The sequence below is a fragment of the Lepidochelys kempii genome, chromosome 6 (assembly GCF_965140285.1).
Source record: "Lepidochelys kempii isolate rLepKem1 chromosome 6, rLepKem1.hap1, whole genome shotgun sequence".
NCBI lineage: Eukaryota > Metazoa > Chordata > Testudines > Cheloniidae > Lepidochelys > Lepidochelys kempii.
The window spans coordinates 107,283,854-107,306,792 of NC_136385.1; the positions used below are offsets into that span (position 1 = coordinate 107,283,854).

General features: G+C 39.8%; 1 protein-coding gene across 3 annotated transcripts in view; it reads left to right on the forward strand.

The window, feature by feature from the left end:
- Positions 1 to 22,939, forward strand: part of PAPOLA (poly(A) polymerase alpha) — a 95,294-nt gene that overhangs the window by 7,564 nt on the left and 64,791 nt on the right. For all 3 annotated transcript variants that reach the window (XM_073349598.2, XM_073349599.2, XM_073349600.2), the window contains exons 2-4: positions 20,145 to 20,318; positions 20,969 to 21,035; positions 22,566 to 22,647. In XM_073349598.2, the coding sequence (XP_073205699.1) occupies positions 20,145 to 20,318; positions 20,969 to 21,035; positions 22,566 to 22,647 (323 nt within the window). The remainder of the gene's footprint in view (positions 1 to 20,144; positions 20,319 to 20,968; positions 21,036 to 22,565; positions 22,648 to 22,939) is intronic.

The following is a 22,939-nucleotide window of genomic DNA, read 5'->3' on the forward strand; positions in this document are numbered from 1 at the left end:
GCCGTGCCCCTACTTATACAGCCCTAAAATGCCATTGGCCTTCTTGGCGACAAGGGCACACTGTTGACTCATATCCAGCTTCTCGTCCACTGTAATCCCTAGGTCCTTTTCTGCAGAACTGCTGCTGAGCCATTTGGTTCCTAATTTGTAGCAGTGCATGGGATTCTTACGTCCTAAGTACAGGACTCTGCACTTGTCCTTGTTGAAGCTCATCACATTTCTTTTGGCCCAAACCTGCTGAGGGTGCAGTCCATGCCATCCTGCAGATCATTAATGAAGATATTGAACAAAACCGGCCCCGGGACCGAGCCTTGGGGCACTCCACTTGATACTGGCTGCCAACTAGACATGGAGCCGTTGATCACTACCCATTGAGCCTGACAATCTAGCCAGCTTTCTATCCACCTTATAGTCCATTCATCTAGCCCATACTTCTTTAACTTGCTGGAAAGAATACTGTGGAAGACCATATCAAAAGCTTTGCTAAAGTCAAGGAATAACGTATCTAGTGCTTTCCCCTCATGCACAGAGCCAGTTATCTCGTCATAGAAGGCAATTAGATTAGTCAGGCATGACTTGCCCTTGGTGAATCCATGCTGACTGTTCCAGATCACTTTCCTCTCCTCTAAGTGCTTCAGAATTGATTCCTTGAGGATCTGCTCCATGATTTTTTCAGGGACTGAGGTGAGGATGACTGGCTTGTAGTTCCCCGGATCCTCCTTCTTCCCGTTTTTTAGAGATGGGCACTACATTTGCCTTTTTCCAGTCATCCAGCACCTCCCCCGATCGCCATGAGTTTTCAAAGAAAATGGCCAATGGCTCTGCAATCACATCCGCCAACTCCTTTAGCACTCTCGGATGCAGTGCATCCAGCCCCATAGACTTGTGCTCGTCCAGCTTTTCTAAATAGTCTGGAACCACTTCTTTCTCCACAGTGGGCTGATCACCTCCTCCCCATGCTGTGCTGCCCAGTGCAGTAGTCTGGGACCTGACCTTGTTCGTGAAGACAGAGGCAAAAAAGCATTGAGTACATTCGCTTTTTCCACATCCTCTGTCACTAGGTTGCCTCCCTCATTCAGTAAGGGGCCCACACTTTCCTTGACTTTCTTCTTGTTGCAAACATACCTGAAGAAACCCTTCTTGTTACTCTTAACATCTTTTGCTAGCTGCAACTCCAAGTGTGATTTGGCCTTCCTGATTTCACTCCTGCATGCCCGAGCAATATTTTTATACTCTTCCCTGGTCATTTGTCCAATCTTCCACTTCTTGTAAGCTTCTTTTTTGTGTTTTAAGCTCAGCAAGGATTTCACTGTTAAGCCAAGCTGGTCGCCTGCCATATTTACTGTTCTTTCTCAACGTCGGGATGGTTTGTCCCTGTAACCTCAATAAGGATTCTTTAAAATACAGCCAGTTCTCCTGGACTCCTTTCCCCCTCATGTTATTCTCCCAGGGGATCCTGACCATCAGCTCCCTGAGGGAATCAAAGTCTGCTTTTCTGAAGTCCAGGGTCCGTATTCTGCTGCTCTCCTTCTTCCTTGTATCAGGATCCTGAACTCGACCATTTCATGGTCACTGCCTCCCAGGTTCCCATCCACTTTTACTTCCCCTACTAATTCTTCCCGGTTTGTGAGCAGCAGGTCAAGAAGAGCTCTGCCCCAGTTGGTTCCTCCAGCACTTGCACCAGGAAATTGTCCCCTACATTTTCCAAAAACTTCTTGGATTGTCTGTGCACCGCTGTATTGCTCTCCCAGCAGATATTGAAGTCTCCTATGAGAACCAGGGCCTGCGATCTAGTAAATTCCATTAGTTCATGGAAGAAAGCCTTGTCCACCTCATCCCTCTGGTCTGGTGGTCTATAGTAGACGTCCACCACGACATCACCCTTGTTGCTCACACTTCTAAACTTAATCCAGAGACTCTCTGGTTTTTCTGCAGTTTCGTACCGGAGCTCTGAGCAGTCATACTGCTCTCTCACATACAATGCAACTCCCCCACCTTTTCTGCCCTGCCTGTCCTTCCTGAACAGTTTATCTCCATCGGTGACAGTACTCCAGTCATGTGAGTTATCCCACCAAGTCTCTGTTGTTCCAATCACATCATAATTCCTTGACTGTGCCAGGACTTCCAGTTCTCCCTGCTCGTTTCCCAGGCTTCTTACGTTTGTGTATTGGCACTTGAGATAACTCTCTGATCCTCCCGCTTTCTCAGTATGAGGCAGGAGTCCTCCCCTCTTGCGCTCTCCTGTTTGTGCTTCCTCCCGGTATCCCACTTACCTCAGAGCTTTGGTCTCCTTCCCCCGGTGAACCTAGTTTAAAGCCCTCCTCACTAGGTTAGCCAGCCTGCTTATGAAGATGCTCTTCCCTCTCTTTGTTAGGTGGAGCCCATCTCTGCCTAGCACTCCTCCTTCTTGGAACACCATCCCATGGTCAAAGACTCCAAAGCCTTCTCTCCGACATCACCTGCGTAGCCATTTGTTGACTTCCACGATTTGACGGTCTCTACCCGGGCCTTTTCCTTCCACAGGGAGGAATTGATTTTTAAATTTTTAAATATTGAACAATATTTTCCTAGGGGAAATAGCATTCTGAATAACATGATGTTTTAAATCACATTTCTCGTCCTTATTGTTCCAGAGATAATCTTGTGAATGTGAATCAAAATACTGTTGCAATATCTCTCTTGCTAAGTCCTTCTAATGCTGCATACTCCAATTTATGAATTGGACTTGTAGAGCTCCTACCCACCTCAATTCTACCACAGCTATCACCTTCTAGCAAGCAGAAAGCGTTCTCCAGTGCTCTGCCACTTGTATATGGACACCAACCCAGTGATTGTCTCTAAGCTAATTTGATACTATGTCATTTTGATTCTGATGACACATGCAGACTTCCCTAGAAGTATGACAGATATTTTCCCCTGGAGCTTATAACATTGCTCTTAGCAGGAATGCAACCTGGTATCTTGTAATGGATATGATGAATACCCCCAAACTTGGTTATTGCAGAGTTAAGGTTGCCCAATGGGGCCTTGTGCTGTTCCAGAATATAGTGTGGCTAAATGTAAACATCTGAAAACTAGGGCATGACTACACCTGCAATGCAACTTTAATTCTGCCTACTTCCCCCAGGAGCTGGCAGAAGCCACTGGGAATGGTTCAGTAAAGGTGAATAAAAGGTTTGCAAACCACCAAGGGAAGTGTTAGATTTTTCCATCACTTGGTGGTGTTAAATCAATATTTGACATGTTACTGGAAGATGCCTTAGTCAATCACAAATTACAAGGCTTAATATAGGAGTCACTTTAAAAATCTGTGAATCTACAGTAAGTAGATATGAAGAAAAACTCAAAGAATGTGCTGTTTGTTGGAATTCAAAGCTGTGGAATACAACACTTTATCTGCATGCACTCCAGCTGTGTTCACTGTGTTAGATATAACTGTATTGATTGTTGGAGGGATAAGTTGAAGCATCTTGGCATGTGAATGTATACCTTGAGAGATAAGTGTGCCTCATTTCTGAACTGAATTTTTTAAATTTGCATCAGTAGGGGCGCACAAGCATGTTGTGTGTTTTTTTGTGTCTGTCTTTGTTTTTTGTCAGGGTTGTCAGCATATGTGACAGTAGTCTCCATGGCTTGGTTAAGGGTAATGTCTCAGAAGGAATCCTCAGTGAAAGGGTGTGAAGGGTTGGTAACACTGAAGTCTGAGGTGGCTTGTGTGACATAAGTCATTCTTTGACTGTAGGGTAGGTTTAGGTAGCTTCTGTTTGCTGCACCTCACCTAAACTTGAAGGTTTGGCTTAACAAAGAGAAGGATTAGACTTTGTCCTACAGGTTTAGAGTAGCAGCTGTGTTAGTCTGTATCTGCAAAAAGAACAGGAGTACTTCTGGCACCTTAGAGACAGACAAATTTACTAGAGCATAAGCTTTCGTGGGCTACAGCCCACTTCATCGGATGCATAGAAGGGAACATATAGTAAGAAGATATACACGCATACAGAGAAGGTGGAAGTTGCCATACAAACTGTAAAAGGCTAATTAATTAAGATGAGCTATTATCAGCAGGAGAAAAAAACTTTTGTAGTGATAATCAAGATGGCCCATTTAGACAGTTGACAAGAAGGTGTGAGGATACTTAGGGAAATAGATTCAATATATGCAATGACCCAGCCACACACATTGAATCTATTTCCCTATGTTATGTAGTTTTTTCTCCTGCTGATAATAGCTCATCTTAATTAATTAGCCTCTTACAGTTTGTATGGCAATTTCCATCTTGTGTGTATGTACGTGTGTGTGTATATATCTTCTTACTATATGTTCCATTCTATGCATCCAATGAAGTGGGCTGTAGCCCACGAAAGCTTATGCTCTAGTAAATTTGTTTGTCTCTAAGGTGCCACAAGTACTCCTGTTACTTTGTCCTACCGTGCTCATGTGCTCTGTTCCCAAAGTCTTCTGCAGTATCTGTGAGGATAGAGTGGTAGTACATGTGGTGTTGGCATTTTGGGTAATCGCTTAAAGGGGGCAGAGTTGTGTTGCAAGGGTGCATGTACATAAGAACGGCCGTACTGGGTTAGACCAAAGGTCTGTCTAGCCCAGTGTCCTGTCTTCTGACAGTCGCCAATGCCAGGTGCCCTAGAGGGAATGAATAGAATAGGTAATCAAGTGGATCTATCTGCTGTCGCCCATTCCCATCTTCTGGCAAACGGAGGCTAGGGACATCATCCCTGTCAATCCTGGCTAATAGCCTCCATGAACTTACCTACTTCTTTTTTGAACCTTGTTATAGTCTTGGCCTTCACAACATCCTCTGGCAAGGAGTTCCACGGGTTGACTGTGCATTGTGTGAAGAAATACTTCCTTTTGTTTGTTTTAAACCTGCTGCCTATTAATTTCATTTGGTGACGCCCAGTTCTTGTGTTAGGAGGAGGAATAAATAACACTTCCTTATTTACTTTCTCCACACCAGTCATGATTTTATAGATCTCTATCAGATCCCCCCTTAGTCGTCTCTTTTCCAAGCTGAAAAGTCTCAGTCTTATTAATCTCTCTTCATATGGCAGCCATTCCATACCCGTAATCATTTCTGTTGCCCTTTTCTGAACCTTTTCCAATTCCAGTGTATCTTTTTCGAGATGGTGACCACATCTGCACGCAATATTTGAGATGTGGGTGTACCATGGATGTATATAGAGGCAATATATTTTCTCTTATCTGTCCCTTTCTTAATGATTCCTAGCGTTCTGTTCGCTTTGTTGACTGCCGCTGCACATTGAGTAGATGTTTTTTTACAGAACTATCCACAATGACTCCAAGATATTTCTTGAGTGGTAACAGCTAATTTAACCACATCATTTTATATGTATAGTTGGGATTGTTTTCCAATGTGTATTACTTTGCATTTGTCAACACTGACTTTCATCTGCCATTTTATTGCCTAGTGACCCAATTTTGTGAGATCCTTTTGTAGCTCTTTGCAGTCTGCGACTTAACTATCTTGAGTAGTTTTGTATCATCTGCAAATTTTGCCACCTCACTGTTTACCCCCTTCTCCCAGACCATTTATGAATATGTTGAATAGGACTGGTCCCAGTACAGACCCCTGGGGGACACCACTATTTACCTCTCTCCATTCTGAAAACTGACCATTTATTCCTATCCTTTGTTTCCTATCTTTTAACCAGTTACCAATACATGCGAGGATCTTCCCTCTTATCCCATGACAACTTTCTTTGCTTTAGAGTCTTTGGTGAGGGATCTTGTCAAAGGCTTGACCCCCTCAAAGAATTCTAGTAGATTGGTGAGGCATGATTTCCCTTTACAAAAATCATGTTGACTCTTCCCCAACAAATTTTATGTTCATCTATGTGTCTGACAATTTTGTTCTTTACTATAGTTTCAACCAGTTTGTCGGTATTGAAGTCAGGCTTACTGGCCTATAATTGCCAGGATCACCTCTGGAGCTCTTTTTAAAAATTGGCGTCACATTAGCTGTCCTCCAGTCGTTTGGTACAGAAGCTGATTTAAATGATGCTTACAAACTACAGTTAGTAGTCCTGCAATTTCACATATGAGTTCCTTCAGAACTCTTGGGTGAATACCATCTGGTCCTGGTGACTACTGTTTAGTTTATCAGTTTGTTCCAAAATCTCCTCTAACGACACCTCAATCTGGGACACAGCTCCTCAGATTTGTCACCTGAGAAGAAAGGCTCAGGTTTGGGAATTTCCCTCATATCCTTAGCCATGAAGACCGATGCAAAGAATTCATTTAATTTCTCTGCCATGGCCTTATTGTCCTTGAGTGCTCCTTTAGCATCTCGATCGTCCAGTGGCTGCACTATTTGTTTAGTAGGCTTCCTGCTTCTGATATACTTATTTTTTTTCCCCCTATTACTTTGTGAGGCTTTGGCTAGCTGTTCTTCAAATTTTTTTTGGCCTTCCTAATTATATTTTTACACTTCATTTGCCAGAGTTTATGCTTTCCTGTTTTCCTCACTAGGATTTAACTTCCACTTTTTAAAGGATGCCTTTTTGTCTCTCATGGAGCCTTAAGCATAAGAGGCTCAGAGAGGTGAGCAGTGACCTAGTCATCTCAGTGAGATATTCTCAGCTGAATTCCTGCTGGAGGAAATGCACCCTCAAACAATAGCTCTGAGACATGTGAAGTACTCCTCCTTTCATCTCGGAGCATGTTCTCATCATTCCTCCATTGCGCATTTAGTATTCCAGCTAATGCAGGGAGAGGGGCTATAACCCTCCAGATCCTAGCTAACACACAAGTAGGCAAGGATTCCCCAGAGAAGCAGAGCACCCAGTATACTCGCTCACTCTCCCCCAGTCACTGCTGCCTCATTCCTCCATCCTGTGCATGAGGCAAGACCCTCTATTGTCTCTGCCCTGAGGGATATGGCTGTGAATGGGAGGTATCTTTCCCCAGTGCCCAGTCAGGAAAAATGGAGTGGGGCTGAGGAAGTGATGGTGATTTCAAATGGGAGGGGAGAATGTGGAGCTGATAGGCCTCCTGCCCTTAATCCCCAGCTCCACCATTTCCTCACCCCTGGCCTGAAAATCTTATGAGCAGCTCATGTTCAGAGGATCTGTGTATCAGGAACTGTTTGACCAACCAACCCAACAGCTTTCTTTCCTTTGATCACCATTGGTCCCCTCGTGGCACCTTGGAGACTAACCAATTTATTTGAGCATAAGCTTTCGTGAACTACAGCTCACTTCATCGGATCATGCATCCGATGAAGTGAGCTGTAGCTCACGAAAGCTTATGCTCAAATAAATTGGTTAGTCTCTAAGGTGCCACAAGTACTCCTTTTCTTTTTGTGAATACAGACTAACACGGCTGCTACTCTGAAACTGGTCCCCTTGTTCAAGAAACATGATTACATTATTCTAACTGTTTACAAGAGTCTTTCTTCTCCCCTCTATTCAATTAATGCTAATTTCCTTGGCAGTACTTAAGTAAAAAGTCTGCATATGGTTTTTAGAGCACTGGGAAAATACCTCTTAAACCAGAAATTTTGGTCTCAGGGCTAAACTTCTAGAAGGAGCCCTTGCTGAATGCAGGCAGAGAGCAAGGAATGTGCACAAGACAACTTTTCTGAAAGCTGCTACGGGTAGCTCACAGTGCATGCATGCAGCTCAGGTTCAGTGACCACAGCATATCGCCTTGAGCCACCCAATTACTATGGCAGCATATTCCCTATGAACCCTCTTGCTTCAACAGAGCCAACCCTAGTCTTGTCTTTACACATGCATTGTGGTCTTTTGGACACATCAGTTTGGCATGCTCCAGCCTTGAGTTACAAACTTCGCTTTTAACTTTGTCTTGCTTCCCCAAAAGTGCAGCAGGTGCCATACACTAAATAAATCCAAAGCAATTGAGTTCTGTTTGTGGAGGATGAGAGCCATAATTGGAGCTTCTGGTGTGCACCTAAAAAAATACATTATTTTGTAAAATACTGGTTTTGGGTTTTTTTTGTTTGGTTTTCATATCGGAGGCTGTATTTTAGACATCTGGACCATTAGCCCTGCTCACTACCCCTATGAGGCATAGGAAATTTCAAGACAATCTGCATCAATGCGTGGGTTTTAAGGCACCATGAATAACCACCTTTAAACAGAAAGTGATGCCGCACCATAACTTTAGCAGAGTTGGTACTCTGCTATGATTATGGAGGCACAGATAGCAGCTCCATGATTAAGTTAAGTCTGCACAGGATTTTCATGGGACTTTTCGAGTGTGTTTTTCTCGACAGTTATTTTATTAAATATTTTAAAATTACAAATCCGCTCTTTTGAATTTTATAAAGCAAGTGTTAATTTATCTAGAGTTAAATTAGCATGGCTTTTTAAAAAGACTCAAGAATTTTAGACTTGAAGTCTCTCCTCTTTTCGAGCTACCTTCATGAAAAACCAGTTGACAGTCCTGAAATTCCTCACATAAGCAAAGATATCACACATTTTAGTAAACAGGGGTATTGAATAAGGCATTAAATACATGAATTGTGAGGGAATGTCAACTACTAATGACATTTTTCATTACGAGTTAATGACGGAGGGATTTTTACCTATATTAGCTAACATGATGCTCACTGTGGATTTCTGTTTCCTGGTATTGCAGTTTTTAATTGGGTATTTGCTTTTAGCCATCTCAGTTGCTCTTAGTATGTGTCTGAATGTTGTATAGGTAATACAGTGTACTCCTCATAAAAGGATTACTTTTACTTATGTAGCACCATAAGTGGAAGGCAATTCACCAGCATAAAATAAGAGAAGAACCCTATCCTAGAGAGTTTACAAACTTATTGATACATGTACCAACACAATGAATGAAAACAGTCCCAATGGGAGGATGGACTAATGGTGTAAGGAGATATGCCTGAGAATATTTTGGTTTAACTAGGGGCTGACAAGCGATTAAAAAAAATAATCTTTTAATTTGCACTGTTTAACAATAATAGAATACCCTTTTTTTTGGATGTTTTCTACATTTTCAAATATATTGATTTCAATTACAACGCAGAATACAAAGTGTACAGTGCTCACTTTATTTTTATTACAAATATTTTCACTGTAAAAAACAAAAGAAATAGTATTTTTCACTTCACCTAATACAAGTATTGTAATGCAATCTCTTTATCATGAAAGTTGAACTTACAAATATATAACTATGTACAAAAAAAAACCTGTGCTCAAAAATAAAACAATGTAGAACTTCAGTGCCTACAAGTCCACTCAGTCGTACTTCTTGTTCAGCCAGTCGCTCAAACAAGTATGTTTACATTTGCAGGAGATAATGCTGCCCGCTTCTTGTTCCCAGTGCCACCTGAAAGTGAGAACAGGCGTTCACATAGCACTATTGTAGCTGGCATCGCAAGATACATACGTGCCAAATGCGCTAAAGTTCATATATCCCTTCATGCTTCAACCACCATTCCATAGGACATGCGTCCATGCTGATGACAGGTTCTGCTTGATAACAATCTAAAGCAGTGCGGACCGACGCAATTTCATTTTCATCATCTGAGTCAGATGCCATCAGCAGAAGGTTGATTTTTTTTTTTTAATTTTTATTTATTTATTTATTTATTATTTTTTATTATTTTTTTTTTTTGAAGTTCAGTTTCTGTAGTTTCCACATCGGAGTGTTGCTCTTTGAAGACTTCTGAAGGCACGCTCCACACCTCGTCCCTCTCAGATTTTGGAAGGCACTTCGGATTCTTAAACCTTGGATTGAGTGTTGAAGCTATCTTTAGAAATCTCACATTAGTTTCTTCTTTGTGTTTTGCTAAATCTACAGCAAAAGTGTTCTTAAAACGAACAACATATGCTGAGTCATCATCCGAGACTACTATAACATGAAATATATAACAGAATGCAGGTAAAACAGAGCCGGAGACATACAATTTTCTCCCCAGGAGTTCATTCACAAATTTAATTAATGTATTTTTTTAATGAGCATCATCAGCATAGAAGCATGTCCTCTGGAATGGTGGCCGAAGCATGAAGGGACATATGAATGTTTAGCATGTCTGGCACATAAATACCCTAAAATGCCGTCTACAAAAGTTCCGTGTGAATGCCTTTTCTTGCTTTCAGGTAACATTGTGAACGAGAAGTAGTAAGTACGGTTATGTAATGAAAAAAATCTACATTTGTAAGTTGCACTTTCACGATAAAGATTGCACTGCAGTACTTGTATGAGATGAATTGAAAAATACTGTTTCTTTCGTTTATCACTTTTACGGTGCAAATATTTGTAATAAAAATATAAAGTATTCTGTGTTGTAATTGAAATAATATATTTGAAAATGTAGGAAGAACATCCAAAAATATTTAATACATTTCAGTTGGTATTCTATTGTTTAACAGTATGGTTAAAACTGGGACTAATCTTGGTTTTTGTTTGTTTTTTTTTTTTTTTTGAGTTTACTGCCATGGACAGCACTAGTTTTAGCAAATGGAAACTTCTGATTGCAGCCATTTGACCTGTTGAGCTAAAGCTAGCTTTTATTTAACTTCATTGTGATTGGGTGTGGAAGTGGAACTTAGGACTGCTTGAGTAGAGTTCAGTGGCAGAATTTGTTAATAAAAGCATAGAAATTTTGGGGTGGAAAATACCTCGAGAGGTGATCAAGTCCAGCTCCCTGCGCTGAGGGTGGACCAAGTATATATCCTGTGCTTACATCATGCTTCATTTGATAATGTAATAAGGCTTCACTGTTTCGGGTGCTTGAAAATAATGAAGATTAGAAAATAGGTAATATGCCCAGTATGTTTGATTTGCATAGCAGTTCCCTTTTCAGAGCAAGTGCATTTGTATGGATGACACACAGTAGTGCAGTGGTTAAAATGAACACTTAAGCCTTTTTGCATGTTTAATACTCTGGAAAATAATAAATATAGGCTCCTGGAAGCTGGGCTGCATGCTCTTCATGGTGGGAACCCTGTACATGTACCTCTATTACGTTCATAGCACTTCTTGGAGCGATAAGATATATACAAGAAGCTTCATTTCTTTCCACTCTGCTGCTTTTTCGCTGGGGTAGGGGGGAGACATGGACTAATTTATCAGTAGCACTACTTATTATGTCTTTTCCTTTAAGTCCAGGATCTACCGGTACTGTGACTGGGTGCCTGGGATGGACCATGCTGAGAGTACCATCTCAGGGCAGACTGCAAAAAACAAGGAAGACAGTCCCCCCCACCCCCTCAAATTGGTGGTTTATTCTATGATTAGATTCACCAAACTAGTAGCAAAAGAGCTTCTGTAGCACCACACTGGTTAACAAGAAGCCTAAGGGCTAGTCTACACTGGCAATGTTAAAGCGCTGCCGCGGCAGCACTTTAATGTGGCTTGTGTGGTTGCAGCGCAGCTCTAGGAGAGAGCTTTCCCAGCGCTCTAAAAAAAAATCACCTCCATGAGGGGCGTAGCTGAGCTCCCAGTGCTGGGGCACTGTCTACACTGGCGCTTTACATCACTGAAACTTGCTGCACTCAGGGATTTGGTTTGTTTTTTTTCCCACACCCAAGCAAGACAGTTGCAATCCTGTAAAGTGCCAGTGTAGACAAGCCCTAACACAGTCCCTTTTAGGCATTCCACCACTTGACTCCCATCCAGACAAACAAGTCTAATGTCATGAGAGGTTATTGAAAATCCAGCTCACCATATTGAGATCCTACTAATTCCAAAGGATCAGACACTTACCCCCAAGTCAATACATATTTCAGGTCTTATCCAAATATCTCACTGTCAACCAATCCTAAGTAAACTAAAGATTCTTTAAGAAAAGATTTGTTATAAATGGCTAATAGATCATAAATATACAAATGATTAGATCAGGTTTGTAGCAGTGATGGTATAGACTTCTAGCTTCCAAAAGTGTCTCTGGTAACTTTCAAAGACTGGAAAATCCTCAGTCCATAGTTAAAATATTCCTTTTAGTTGTAAATCCGCAGTCCAGAGCATTAGAGCAGGAATGAGGCAAAATGGAGCTGTCTCAGGTATCTTTTATATCCTCTGCCGCGTGCATGGAAATTTACTGTCCCAAACAAAGTCCAAAGCCTGTGTGTATGGACAGTTACTGACAAAAATGGAGTCCGAGATCACATGTCCACATCACATGAGGAGAGTTAGTCAAATCTTAGGGCTTGTCTACACTGGCACTTTACAGCGCTGCAACTTTCTCGCTGAGGGGTGTGAAAGGTTTAGCACTGTAAAGCACCTCTTTAGACAGTGCACCAGTCTCTCCCAGCACTCTGCCATGACTACACAAGCCATGTTATAATGTTGCCAGTGTAGACTAGTCCTTAGAGTTAAGGAAGGAGGTTATGGTTGAACAAAGTTATGCAAAAAGAAAAGGAGTACTTGTGGCACCTTAGAGACTAACCAATTTATTTGAGCATGAGCTTTCGTGAGCTACAGCTCACTTCATGCTCAAATAAATTGGTTAGTCTCTAAGGTGCCACAAGTACTCCTTTTCTTTTTGCGAATACAGACTAACACGGCTGTTACTCTGAAACAAAGTTATGGTTGCTCTTTCAGAAGTTTACAACTGAACATTGACTAATACAGCTTTGAAACTTTACTATGTAGAAGAAAAATGCTGCTTTACATTTTTTTTAAAGTAGTTTGTGTTTAATAGTACTGTACTGCATTTACTTTTTTTTATTTTGGTCCTTGCTGCTGCCTGCATGTGTACATTCCAGTTCCAAACGAGATGTGTGGTTGACTGGTGAGTTTGTCACTCTGGTGTTAGTAACTTTGAGGTTCTACAGTATCTGGGCTGGAGGTGTTTTTTCTGTGGCCCATTGTGGGAGTTAAGTATCCTTAATGGGCCATCAACACATAGCTGACTAGCCCTGATGTAAATCTGGCTAGGGGATGTCACCTAGGAATACAACACATGTTTAAGATATAAGTGCCTAGCTCATATTCATAATGTCAGATACAAAGGTACATGCATATAAACAATATAATCATACTTAGGAAATCACAACTTTTTCCATACGTACCTTACATGACATACTTTACACAAAATTTATTACAATTCTGTAACAATGGTGACTATTGGTGTAACTAGTTATTTTTATTCAACATTGCAGTATCCATATATATAGAGACCGATACTCTGATCCACCAGCTTTGTGACATTGCTTTTGAAGAGAGAGATCTTTCTCAGGATATGGCTACACTATGCAGCTTTTAGCGACATGGCTGTGCTGCTACAGCCATGCTGCTAAAAGCCACACAGTGTAGCTGCTGTTTGTTGGCAGGAGAGCACGCCTGCGGACAAAGCGCTGTTCACACTGGCGCTTTTTGTTGGTAGAACTTTAATCGTTCAGGGGAAGAGGGTTTAACGCGCCTGAACGACAAAAGTTTTGTTGACAAAAGTGCCACGGTAGACATACCCTCAGTTGTGCTACTGTCAATATAATGTAGACTAGAATTTCATATGCAGCTTTATGTACAGCATATTCAACTTGGTTTGATTGTACTGAGCCTTAAAAATCAAGCCAAGTTTTAAAAAAATTTCAATAGCTTTAAAGGTAGTTTACAATTATACCGCCCAGTATTGTAAACCACAGTAATTCTGGCTGTAAACTGAATGAATTTTTCAACTTGCTGTCTTCAGACAGTCAAATAAGGTCCCAAAATTGTTTTGTGCGGTAACTTACCCCATCCTCCGCTGTACCCCTCCCCCAAAAAAGAAAAAAAAAGGATCAGAGACATCTCTTATTAGAGAACAAATTCAAACAGAACATAGTTGAGGTGATGGGCAAAATAAAAACTGTACCTTGTTTTCTATGACATATAATGAAGGTTTAAAAAACCCAAAAACCTTTAGGTAGGCATGCCTTGTCTAGTGAGGAAGACTTTACAATGACTAGCACTAGTGTGACATCACAGTTGAGAAGAGTGAAAGTTGAGCAGTTGGGAAGGGAGTTTTAGTCACTGTTTAAAAACTTTTTGTTAATGCATAACTTCAGTGGCTAATATGTTGGATGAAGGATGTCCTGCCCCATCAATCAGAGAGCTAACAGTGTAAAACAGACCACCTCCTCTTTTCCCTCAATTCCCCCCCTTCCTCCCCCTCCAAAAAATTGAGGAGAACCAGGGAAAACGAGTTGATATTCCTGATGTTGTTAAAAACCCAAGCAGAACATGTATTGTTCGGGGAGTGGAATGAAGAGGGATGACCAATTTTTGTCAAGTCATCTTCACTTTTAACCATGATTCTGTGTTTCTTGACATTTGATTTTTCAACATTAATATTGCATTTACTTTTGTTGTATTTTATGAGGTTTTAAAAAAAGCTGCTAATTGCTATTGAAGCTAGTAAAATTCTGAATCTGTCTTGACAGCTTGTGAACCACAAAAATTCAGGAAGGCATACCCCTTAAGCTTGTGTGGGAATACTAGGTGCTTGTCTACACTTGAAATGCTGCTGCGGCACAGATGTGCCTCTGTAGTGCTTCAGTGTACACACTACCTACACCAACAGCTTGGGTTCTCACATTGCTGTAGGTAATCCACCTCTCTGAGGGTATGGCTACACTGGAAAATTCAAAGCGCTGTCGCTGGAACGCTCCCGCGGCAGTGCTTTGAAGTGCAAGTGTGGTCGGGCATGAACGCTGAGGGAGAGCTCTCCCAGCGTTCCTGATACTCCACCTCCATGAGGGGTTAGCGCCGTGCTCCCAGTGCTCGAAGCCTGTCTACGCTAGTGCTTTAAAGTGCTCAGACTTGCTGTGCTCAGGGGTGTGATTTTTCACACCCCTGAGCCAGCAAGTTAGAGCACTATAAAATGTAAGTGTAGACAAGCCCTGAGACACAGTACCTAGGTCAGGGAAAGAACAATGAGGGTTAGATCGGTTTAACTGTGTCACTCGGGTGTGGATTTTTCACACCCCGAGCATATGTAGTTGAGACAGCTTAATTTTCTAATGTAGACAGGGGCTTGAGGGGACAGAATTGCTGGTATGGTTCAACTAGTTCTTCCATTACAGCCCCACAATTCACCTTTAGTCTTTTGAAATCTCTTGGAATTCACTGCTTCTGGAAGCTGTGCTGGGAACTGTGGCATAGGTACCTAGAGGAAATTGTTACTGAGGCTATGTTTACACTGCCACTTATGTCAGCAAAACTTATGTGGCTCGGGTTGTAAATATTCCGCCCCGTTAGCAACACAAGTTATGCGGGCATAAGCTCTAGTGTGCACAGTTATGGCAGCCAGAGAGCTTTCTGCTGTTGGCATAGAGCAGCTACATGAGAAATTTTACAGCGGCGCAGCTGCATCGGTACAGCACTCTAGTGTAGACATAGCCTGAGATTGTTTAGAGTAGTGCTCCTGTTGAAGCAGGGTAGACATGCAAAAATTCTTAAATTAATTCAGCATGTTTAATGTGGACACACTGAACTGTTTGTGTTTATGTGGATGCAGTAGCACAGTGGTTCTCAAACTTTTGTACTGGTGACCCCTTTCACATAGCAAGTCTGAGTGTGACACCCCACCCTAAAAAATTTTAAAAATTTTTTAATATATTTAACACCATTACAAATGCTGGAGGCAAAGCGGGGTTTGGTATGAAGGTTGACAGTTCATGCCCCCCCCCAATGTAATAACCTCGCAACCCCCTGTAGGGTCCCGACCCCCAGTTTGAGAACCCCTGCAGTAACAGATCACTTAACTGTTGACTTCTCTAGTGGAGGCAAGGCCTTGGGATTTTCTTTAGTATTTATTGTTGTAGTATTTAAACACTATAAACTAAATCAGCATGGTGAAAATCCCTAGTGAACTTCGAGATTTCTGCTCCTGCTGTACTCCTGGGAGAGACTGCTTGCAGGGTATTAATCATCTTGCCAGTTATGGTAGAAGTGTTTTACTGAAGAGGAGGATCTTTCAGCACGCCCCAAAATTCATCAAGATTTGGATTAATTTTATTCCTGAAAGTTTACTGTTACTAATACTGTCCCAACTGAGACAAATCATGATAATAAAAGGTAATTAGGCTAGGTCAGTTTCCTGGGAGATGTCCCACTAAAGTTCTCCTTATTAAATGTGTCCCAGATAAGAACAGTATATTGTAACGTGATGCTTATGCACCAGTTTCTCCAGTGGAGGAAAGCTGCGAACTAGAGCATCAGATGTAACAGTTGTGGAGAGCTGGAGGATTGTACAGTACCCCTGGAGCAGGTTCCTGTTCTTACAGCATCCATGATAGACTCTTCAATGTCCATACAGAAAGGACAGGGCTTTACTCTTTTTTTTTTTTTTTTTTAAAGGTCTTGTGGGGATAATACTATCCATGCAATAAACTGCATGGAACTCAATTTATATAATTTAAGAATGAAGGCCAGAGCCAGTATTGTCTACAAGACTTTAACCTTGACTTCCATGAGCACATGATGCCAAATGCGATGAGCAGATTGCTAAACCATTCTCTGCATCAGAGCCTAAACGCTCCATTACTCTGTAGATCAAATACTAAGCTTGAAAAATGTACCCAATGCTTACTGGTCCAGGCAATACATCTAATTATCAGGAAAACTTTTCCAGTTTCACGAAATCACATGCCCCTTGCTTGTCGGGACCTCTTGTGACTGAAGATCCTGGTCTCCTCTGAGTTTGAAGTTGGAGCTTCCAATTAAGGCTACTTCTCCCACCCACAAACACCAGGTAAAACAATTTATGCTGCCCTTTTCAATGCTGACTCCACAGTGGGGTCGCATGAGGACTCCTACACAGAGAGCCCTTTACTGGCATAGTAGTGGCTAAGGTATCCTGCCTCTTGGACTGGTCTCCAGCCTACCTGAAAACAGGGAACAGGAGGCTGAGAAGCAGGGATGCTGCAGCCAGTCTGAAGACCAGCAGCAGTGTGACTCCTGCCTGCATCACTATGACAACATAAGAATGACCATGTGGGTCAGACCAGCGGTGCGTATAGCTCAATATTCTGTCTACTGACAGTGGCCAGTGCCACATGCTTCAGAGGGAATGAACAGAACAGGGGGGCTTATGGAGTGATCCATCCCCTGTTGTCCACTTCCAGGTCCTGGCAGTTCAGAGGTTTAAAGACACCTAAAGTATGGGTTGAGTCTCTGACTACCATGCCTAATAGCCATCAATGAACTTATCCTCTATGAACTTACTTAATTCTTTTTTGAAGCCCATTACATTTTTGACCTTCAGATCACCTTTTGTCAACGAGTTCCACAAATTGACTGTTACGTGAAATAGCACATCGTTTTTTTGTTTTAAACCTGCTCCCTATTCATTTCATTGGGTGACCCCTGATTCTTGTGTTATATGAAGGGGTAAATAACACTTCTCTCTTCACTTTCTCCACACATTCATGATTTTATAGACCTCCATCATATTCTCTCTTTTCGAAGTTGTACAATCCCAGTCTTTTTAATCTCTCCTCATATGGAAGCTGTTCCATTCCCCTAATCATTTTTGTTGCCCTTCTCTTTACCTTTTTCAGTTTTAATATATTTTTGGGATGGGGCAGCCAGAACTGCACACGGTATTCAAGATGTGGGAATACCAGGGATTTATATAGTGGCATGATATTTTGTCGTATTTTCTCTCCCTTTTCTAATGGTTCCTAACATTGTTAGCTTTTTTGGTTGCTGCTGTACACTGAGTAGCTGTTTTTGACAACTATCCTTGATGATTCCAAGATTTCTTTCATGTCTGGTAATGCCTAATTTAGACCCCATGATTTTGTATATATATTTGGGATTGTTTTCCCAATATGCGTTACTTGCATTTATCAAGACTGAATTTCATCTGTGATTTTTTGTTGTTGTTGTTGCCTGGTCACCCAGTTTTGTGAGATTGCTTTGTAACTCTTCTCAGTCCGCTTTGGACTTAACTATCTTGAGTAATTTTGTGTTGTCTGCAAACGTTGCTACCTCACTCTCCCTCCCCCCCTCCCCCCTTTTCCAGGTCATTTATGAGTATGTTGAACAGTGCTAGTCCCAGTACATATCCTTGGGGGAATCCTACTATTTCTGCTTTCCATTGTGAAAACTGATTATTTATTCCTACCATTTGTTTCGTCTTTTTAACCAGTTACTGATCCATAAGAGGGCCTTCCCTCTTAGCCCATGACTAAAGAGCTTTTGCTGGGGGACCTTTCAAAGCTTTCTGAAAGTTCAAGTATGCTATTTCAGCTGGATCATGGTTGTTGAATCCCTCAAAGAATTCTAATAGATTGGTGAGACATGATTTCCCTTTACAAAAGCTGTGTTGACTCTTCCCCAACGTAATGGTGCTCCTTTGTGTCTGATCATTCTGTTCTTCACTATAGGTTCAAACAATTTGCCTGGTACTGAAGTTAGTCTTAGAGGCCTGTAGCTGTCAGGATTGCCTTTGGAACACCTTTTTAAAAACAGGTGTTGCATTAGCTATCCTCCAGTCATGTGGTAAAAATGATGATTTAGGAGAGAGCTTTTGTGTGTGGAGGTATTCTGCTGACAGTACCCACTCCAAGCTGACTCAGGCTTTTTTCCTGCTACTGTTACTAGCCCCTGTTACAATTCTTCATGCCTCCCTTTCTCCTGCATGCACCACTATTCATTCTTTGTTCTTCTCATCCTCCAACCTATCAGTACTTAAAATTTTTTTAAACTGTTACTTTATATTTTAGATTTATAAAATTAGAAATTGTGGCTGCAAATGATTTTGGAATGTGATCTACGTAATTGGCAGCAAAAAATTATGGCTGGTTGTAGCGTTGTGCGTGGTGGCATAGATTGAGAATCCCTGTTTGAAACTGTAGACGAAGCAAATAGTCCTATCTGAAAATTCTATATGCATATGTGAGTAAACTTTCAATGCTCATAATTTCAAACCCACAAACAGTTTCCTTCAAGGTGGGCTTTTTTCTTAGATTTCAGTGAGACCTGTACAAATCAATTTTGATCAAACTTGTAGTCATTGTCTGGTTATGCAAGTGTAAAACGTTTGATGAAACTGTTTCAGTTCTACCTGTGTAACAACATTTCCCAAACATTTAGCTTACTGTTTCAAAAATTAACTTGTGCTGAAGTGAACCAAGGAAAACTTTCAGTGCAAACGTTCATTTCTCAAGTTATGAGCAATTGGAAAAGGAGGGAACATGGGGGCTGGGCTGTAAGGGAAAACATATTGCAACTTAACTTTAGTGGATGCTGTCAACTTTACTGTAATATAAGCTGGAAGAAGTTAATCATATCCAGAGAAATTTGATGGCTAAATACTTAACAAAAATGTTAGTGTATCTCTTGTAGCCTGTCAACTTTTTGGCTTCTAAATAAGAGTTCCTGAAGTCTGCTGTTGAGCTGCTGTTTGTCTTGCTCATGTGTTCTTGAGAATAATATTTTAGTCAAAACATCTTTTCGCTACTCATTGTTCTGTTTTTTAGATATGACCATTTTTGGTCAAAAATATTAATTCTGTTCACTAATTTTAATCTGAATGACTGTTTTTAAGGAACTTCAGTCATCTGCACTCAAGGATGGTTATATATTTCAGGATTTTCTTTATAGGTCAATTATCAAACAATTTCTGTATCTAATAAAACTAGATCTTCTTTTAAATTAACTGTTTTACATAATCAGCTCAAATTTAATTAATTGGTTCTTGATTTTGTTTTTTAGAATTCTTCTGAAGTTGTATTTTTTTCCCTGATTCTGAAATACATTATCATCTTAAAACTGTTCCTGATGGCAAATTTCTCGCATTCTTAACATCACTGCGGCCTTGTCCATGCACGCAAATTGCACTGGTTTAATTACAATTGTTTTAAAATCGATGTAATTATACTGGTGGACATGTACATTACTTTTAAAATCAACATAAATTAGTTGTAAACCAAAATATTTAGGGACCAGATCTGAGTAAGGTGACATTTTATAGTAACTTTTCACAGTAACGATCACACCTTGATCAAGAGTAGATTAAAATCATTACATAAACTCACCTTAAAGTCACAACTTATTCTGGTTATGTGATATAATGGCTGCAAATAAGAGATTTATCCTGTTTTTTCATTGATCTGTCTTTGTGCTGGTTATTCGATGATGACAACTTCTGCTATTTTCTTTCATGTTTCTGACAGTAATTTTATCTAATTATTTTTTAGTCCAGTTACAACCCAGGGATCACAACAAACACAACAGCTACAGAAGCATTATGGCATTACCTCACCTATCAGTTTGGCTGCCCCCAAGGAGATTGACTGTCTACTTACCCAGAAATTAATTGATACCCTAAAGCCCTTCGGTGTGTTTGAAGAAGAGGAGGAACTGCAGCGCAGGTGAGTGAATGTTGCAGTAGTTGCTTTCTAATATTAATTTAAAGAGTATTTCAGTGTAATGAAAAATCATGTTTAAATTTAGTTTTCAAAATTAATAATTAACCTTATTGAAAATGTCTGGACTCTTTTTTCTCAACAGTAGGAATCAGTGAGAAATCCCTCAGAATGCAGAGCTCTAACAGTTTTTTAGTGTCCCTAAGTTAAGGCTAGTCTTTGCATTTGGCAGTGTTAGTTTATGTATTAGTCCCATTTACTTTCCTCTATACATTTCCTGTTAAAACTTTCTGAAGCATGTCTTTCTACTGTTCATTACTGCAAAAAACATGTGAACCTGAGCAAATGATAGAAAGTTCACATCTTTGGGAAGCACACGCTTAAAATGTGTGTACAGTTCATGCATACATGTATACCAAAGAGCCCTTATTGGCTCAGATTACGAGATTTGTTTGTTCAACTGGAGTAACAAAAATAGTGGAAATATTTGCAGACTGTATTCATTTCTGTAGCTGTATTAAAACAGATAAGATCTGCTGCTGTTAGACTTCCAATGTGCTCTATTTAACTTTTTATTGTAATGGTGATCAAAATCTTAATAAAGCAATTAGTTTGCTATAATTTTATTATTTTTGAATTCTCATGTATCAATACAGGATTCTAATTTTGGGGAAGTTAAATAATCTGGTAAAGGAATGGATACAGGAAATCAGTGAAATCAAGGTATGGATGTATTTTCCTTGTAGAGTTACTTGTATTAAAATTTCTTGCATACAGGATAATTCTAGCATGTATTCCTAGTTCAAGAGATGTATTTCACTTAATCTGTTGAGTCTTATCTCACTAGAAAATAAAAGTAAGATTCATTTCTTTCTGGATGTTCTTGATGTCACTTCTAGTAAACACTTACTAGATAGGTGTGCAAGACTGAAACATCTGTGTTAATGGATGTGGAGAGATTTATCTTTAGCTGCTGCTTAATTTTCAAATCGGAGGGGGGAGCTATTCATCTACTAAAGTGGGATTGGAATTTATTATATATTCTTATTAAAAACTGAATTTTAACTTCAAGCTTAATTATCAACATAGTTTTGTTTGGTCATTTGAACCTGTGGTCAGGAGTAATAAAGTTCTTTTGAGACAGATAAATATATTTTGATAGGTAGAGCAAAATATAAGATCTTATTGTTTACATTGAGCCATTTTAACTTTTCCTATGAAGTTTAACTCTTCAGAACTTATTTAAATTGACACCTAATTACTATTTTCATTGTTACTTTCTTAGCGCAATAATAGGTTTTTAAATTTTTTTAAAACACTCTTTTAAATTGTCAGGCCATATTTTTTTAAGCTGCTCTCATTTTCAAGTTCTTAGAGATATGAACTTGAAAATCACATTTCTATGTGAATTTTTACATAATATATTTAAGACCAAAGATTACTATAACTAAAAGTCTTTTTTCAACTTACTTTGTGTGTAATTGATTTTACTGTTTTCTCTGTATAGTTAGATTTTCCTTGTGTGAATGTCTACTCACACATTAAACAGAAGGGGAAAACCTTTACATTCATTTTTCACTTTTATTTTAAAACCAAAATTGGCAAGTGGGGCTTAGGTTGCATGGATTTGGTAGTTTTAAATATTATACTTGCCCATCTTGTTGATGATTTTTGTCTTGGATACATTTATATTTAGTAAGTTTCCTAGAAGTAAATCACAGTTGAAGGAAATAACCATATAATATTGTAAACATAATTAATGGTTTCATGCACACCAGATTAGATACACCTCAGTCTTTATGCAATAGACTAAGTTCCTCTCTGTCTCAAATGTGCTAAATAAGTTACTACAGCAAGCTTAAGCAGAACACCCCGTGTCCAGAAACTGTCTTTTGACTGTTGATTCACAGGTAACCAAATGATTACAACTAGTGTAATCAAATTTCTAGCACTATAGTGTATATATATATTTGTCACGTCATATGCATGGTTCCTGAGTGTCAAATTATTACCTTTGTCTGCCACCAAATTCCATTATTGTGACCTAGAATTGATTGGATAACTTCTGGGTGTTGGTGTATTTATTTAAAATGAGAACAAACTATCCTAACAGGAATAAGCTTTAATCTATGCAATTTAACATCTATTTTCTGAATTACTTTTGTTTGCATTGTTATGTTCTCTTGTAACTGTTGTCCATTGTCTGAATATACTTTGCTTATAAAATAACTAGTTGTATATTTGCTCCATTAGAATCTTCCACAATCCGTAATAGAAAATGTTGGAGGAAAAATTTTTACGTTTGGATCCTACCGACTAGGGGTGCACACAAAAGGTAAAATTTACCTTGCTAATTATGAAAAAAATTATATATCTGACCTAATGAAGTATTTATAAAATGTCATAGGTAAGACATTAGAAATGTTACTTTGGTTTTGAAGCATCATGTGGCTATGGTAAGTATGTAATTTCATATAATGCCTTAAAAGGAGGGAGAATCAGTTCAAAATAAGATACCTTGAACCCTTTCTGTTCAAGGTCTGGGAGGGAGAACGGCTGAAGTCATAGAGATGCATATAATTTTTTTGTACGAGGAATGGGTATATCTGGATTCTCGGGGCTTTAAT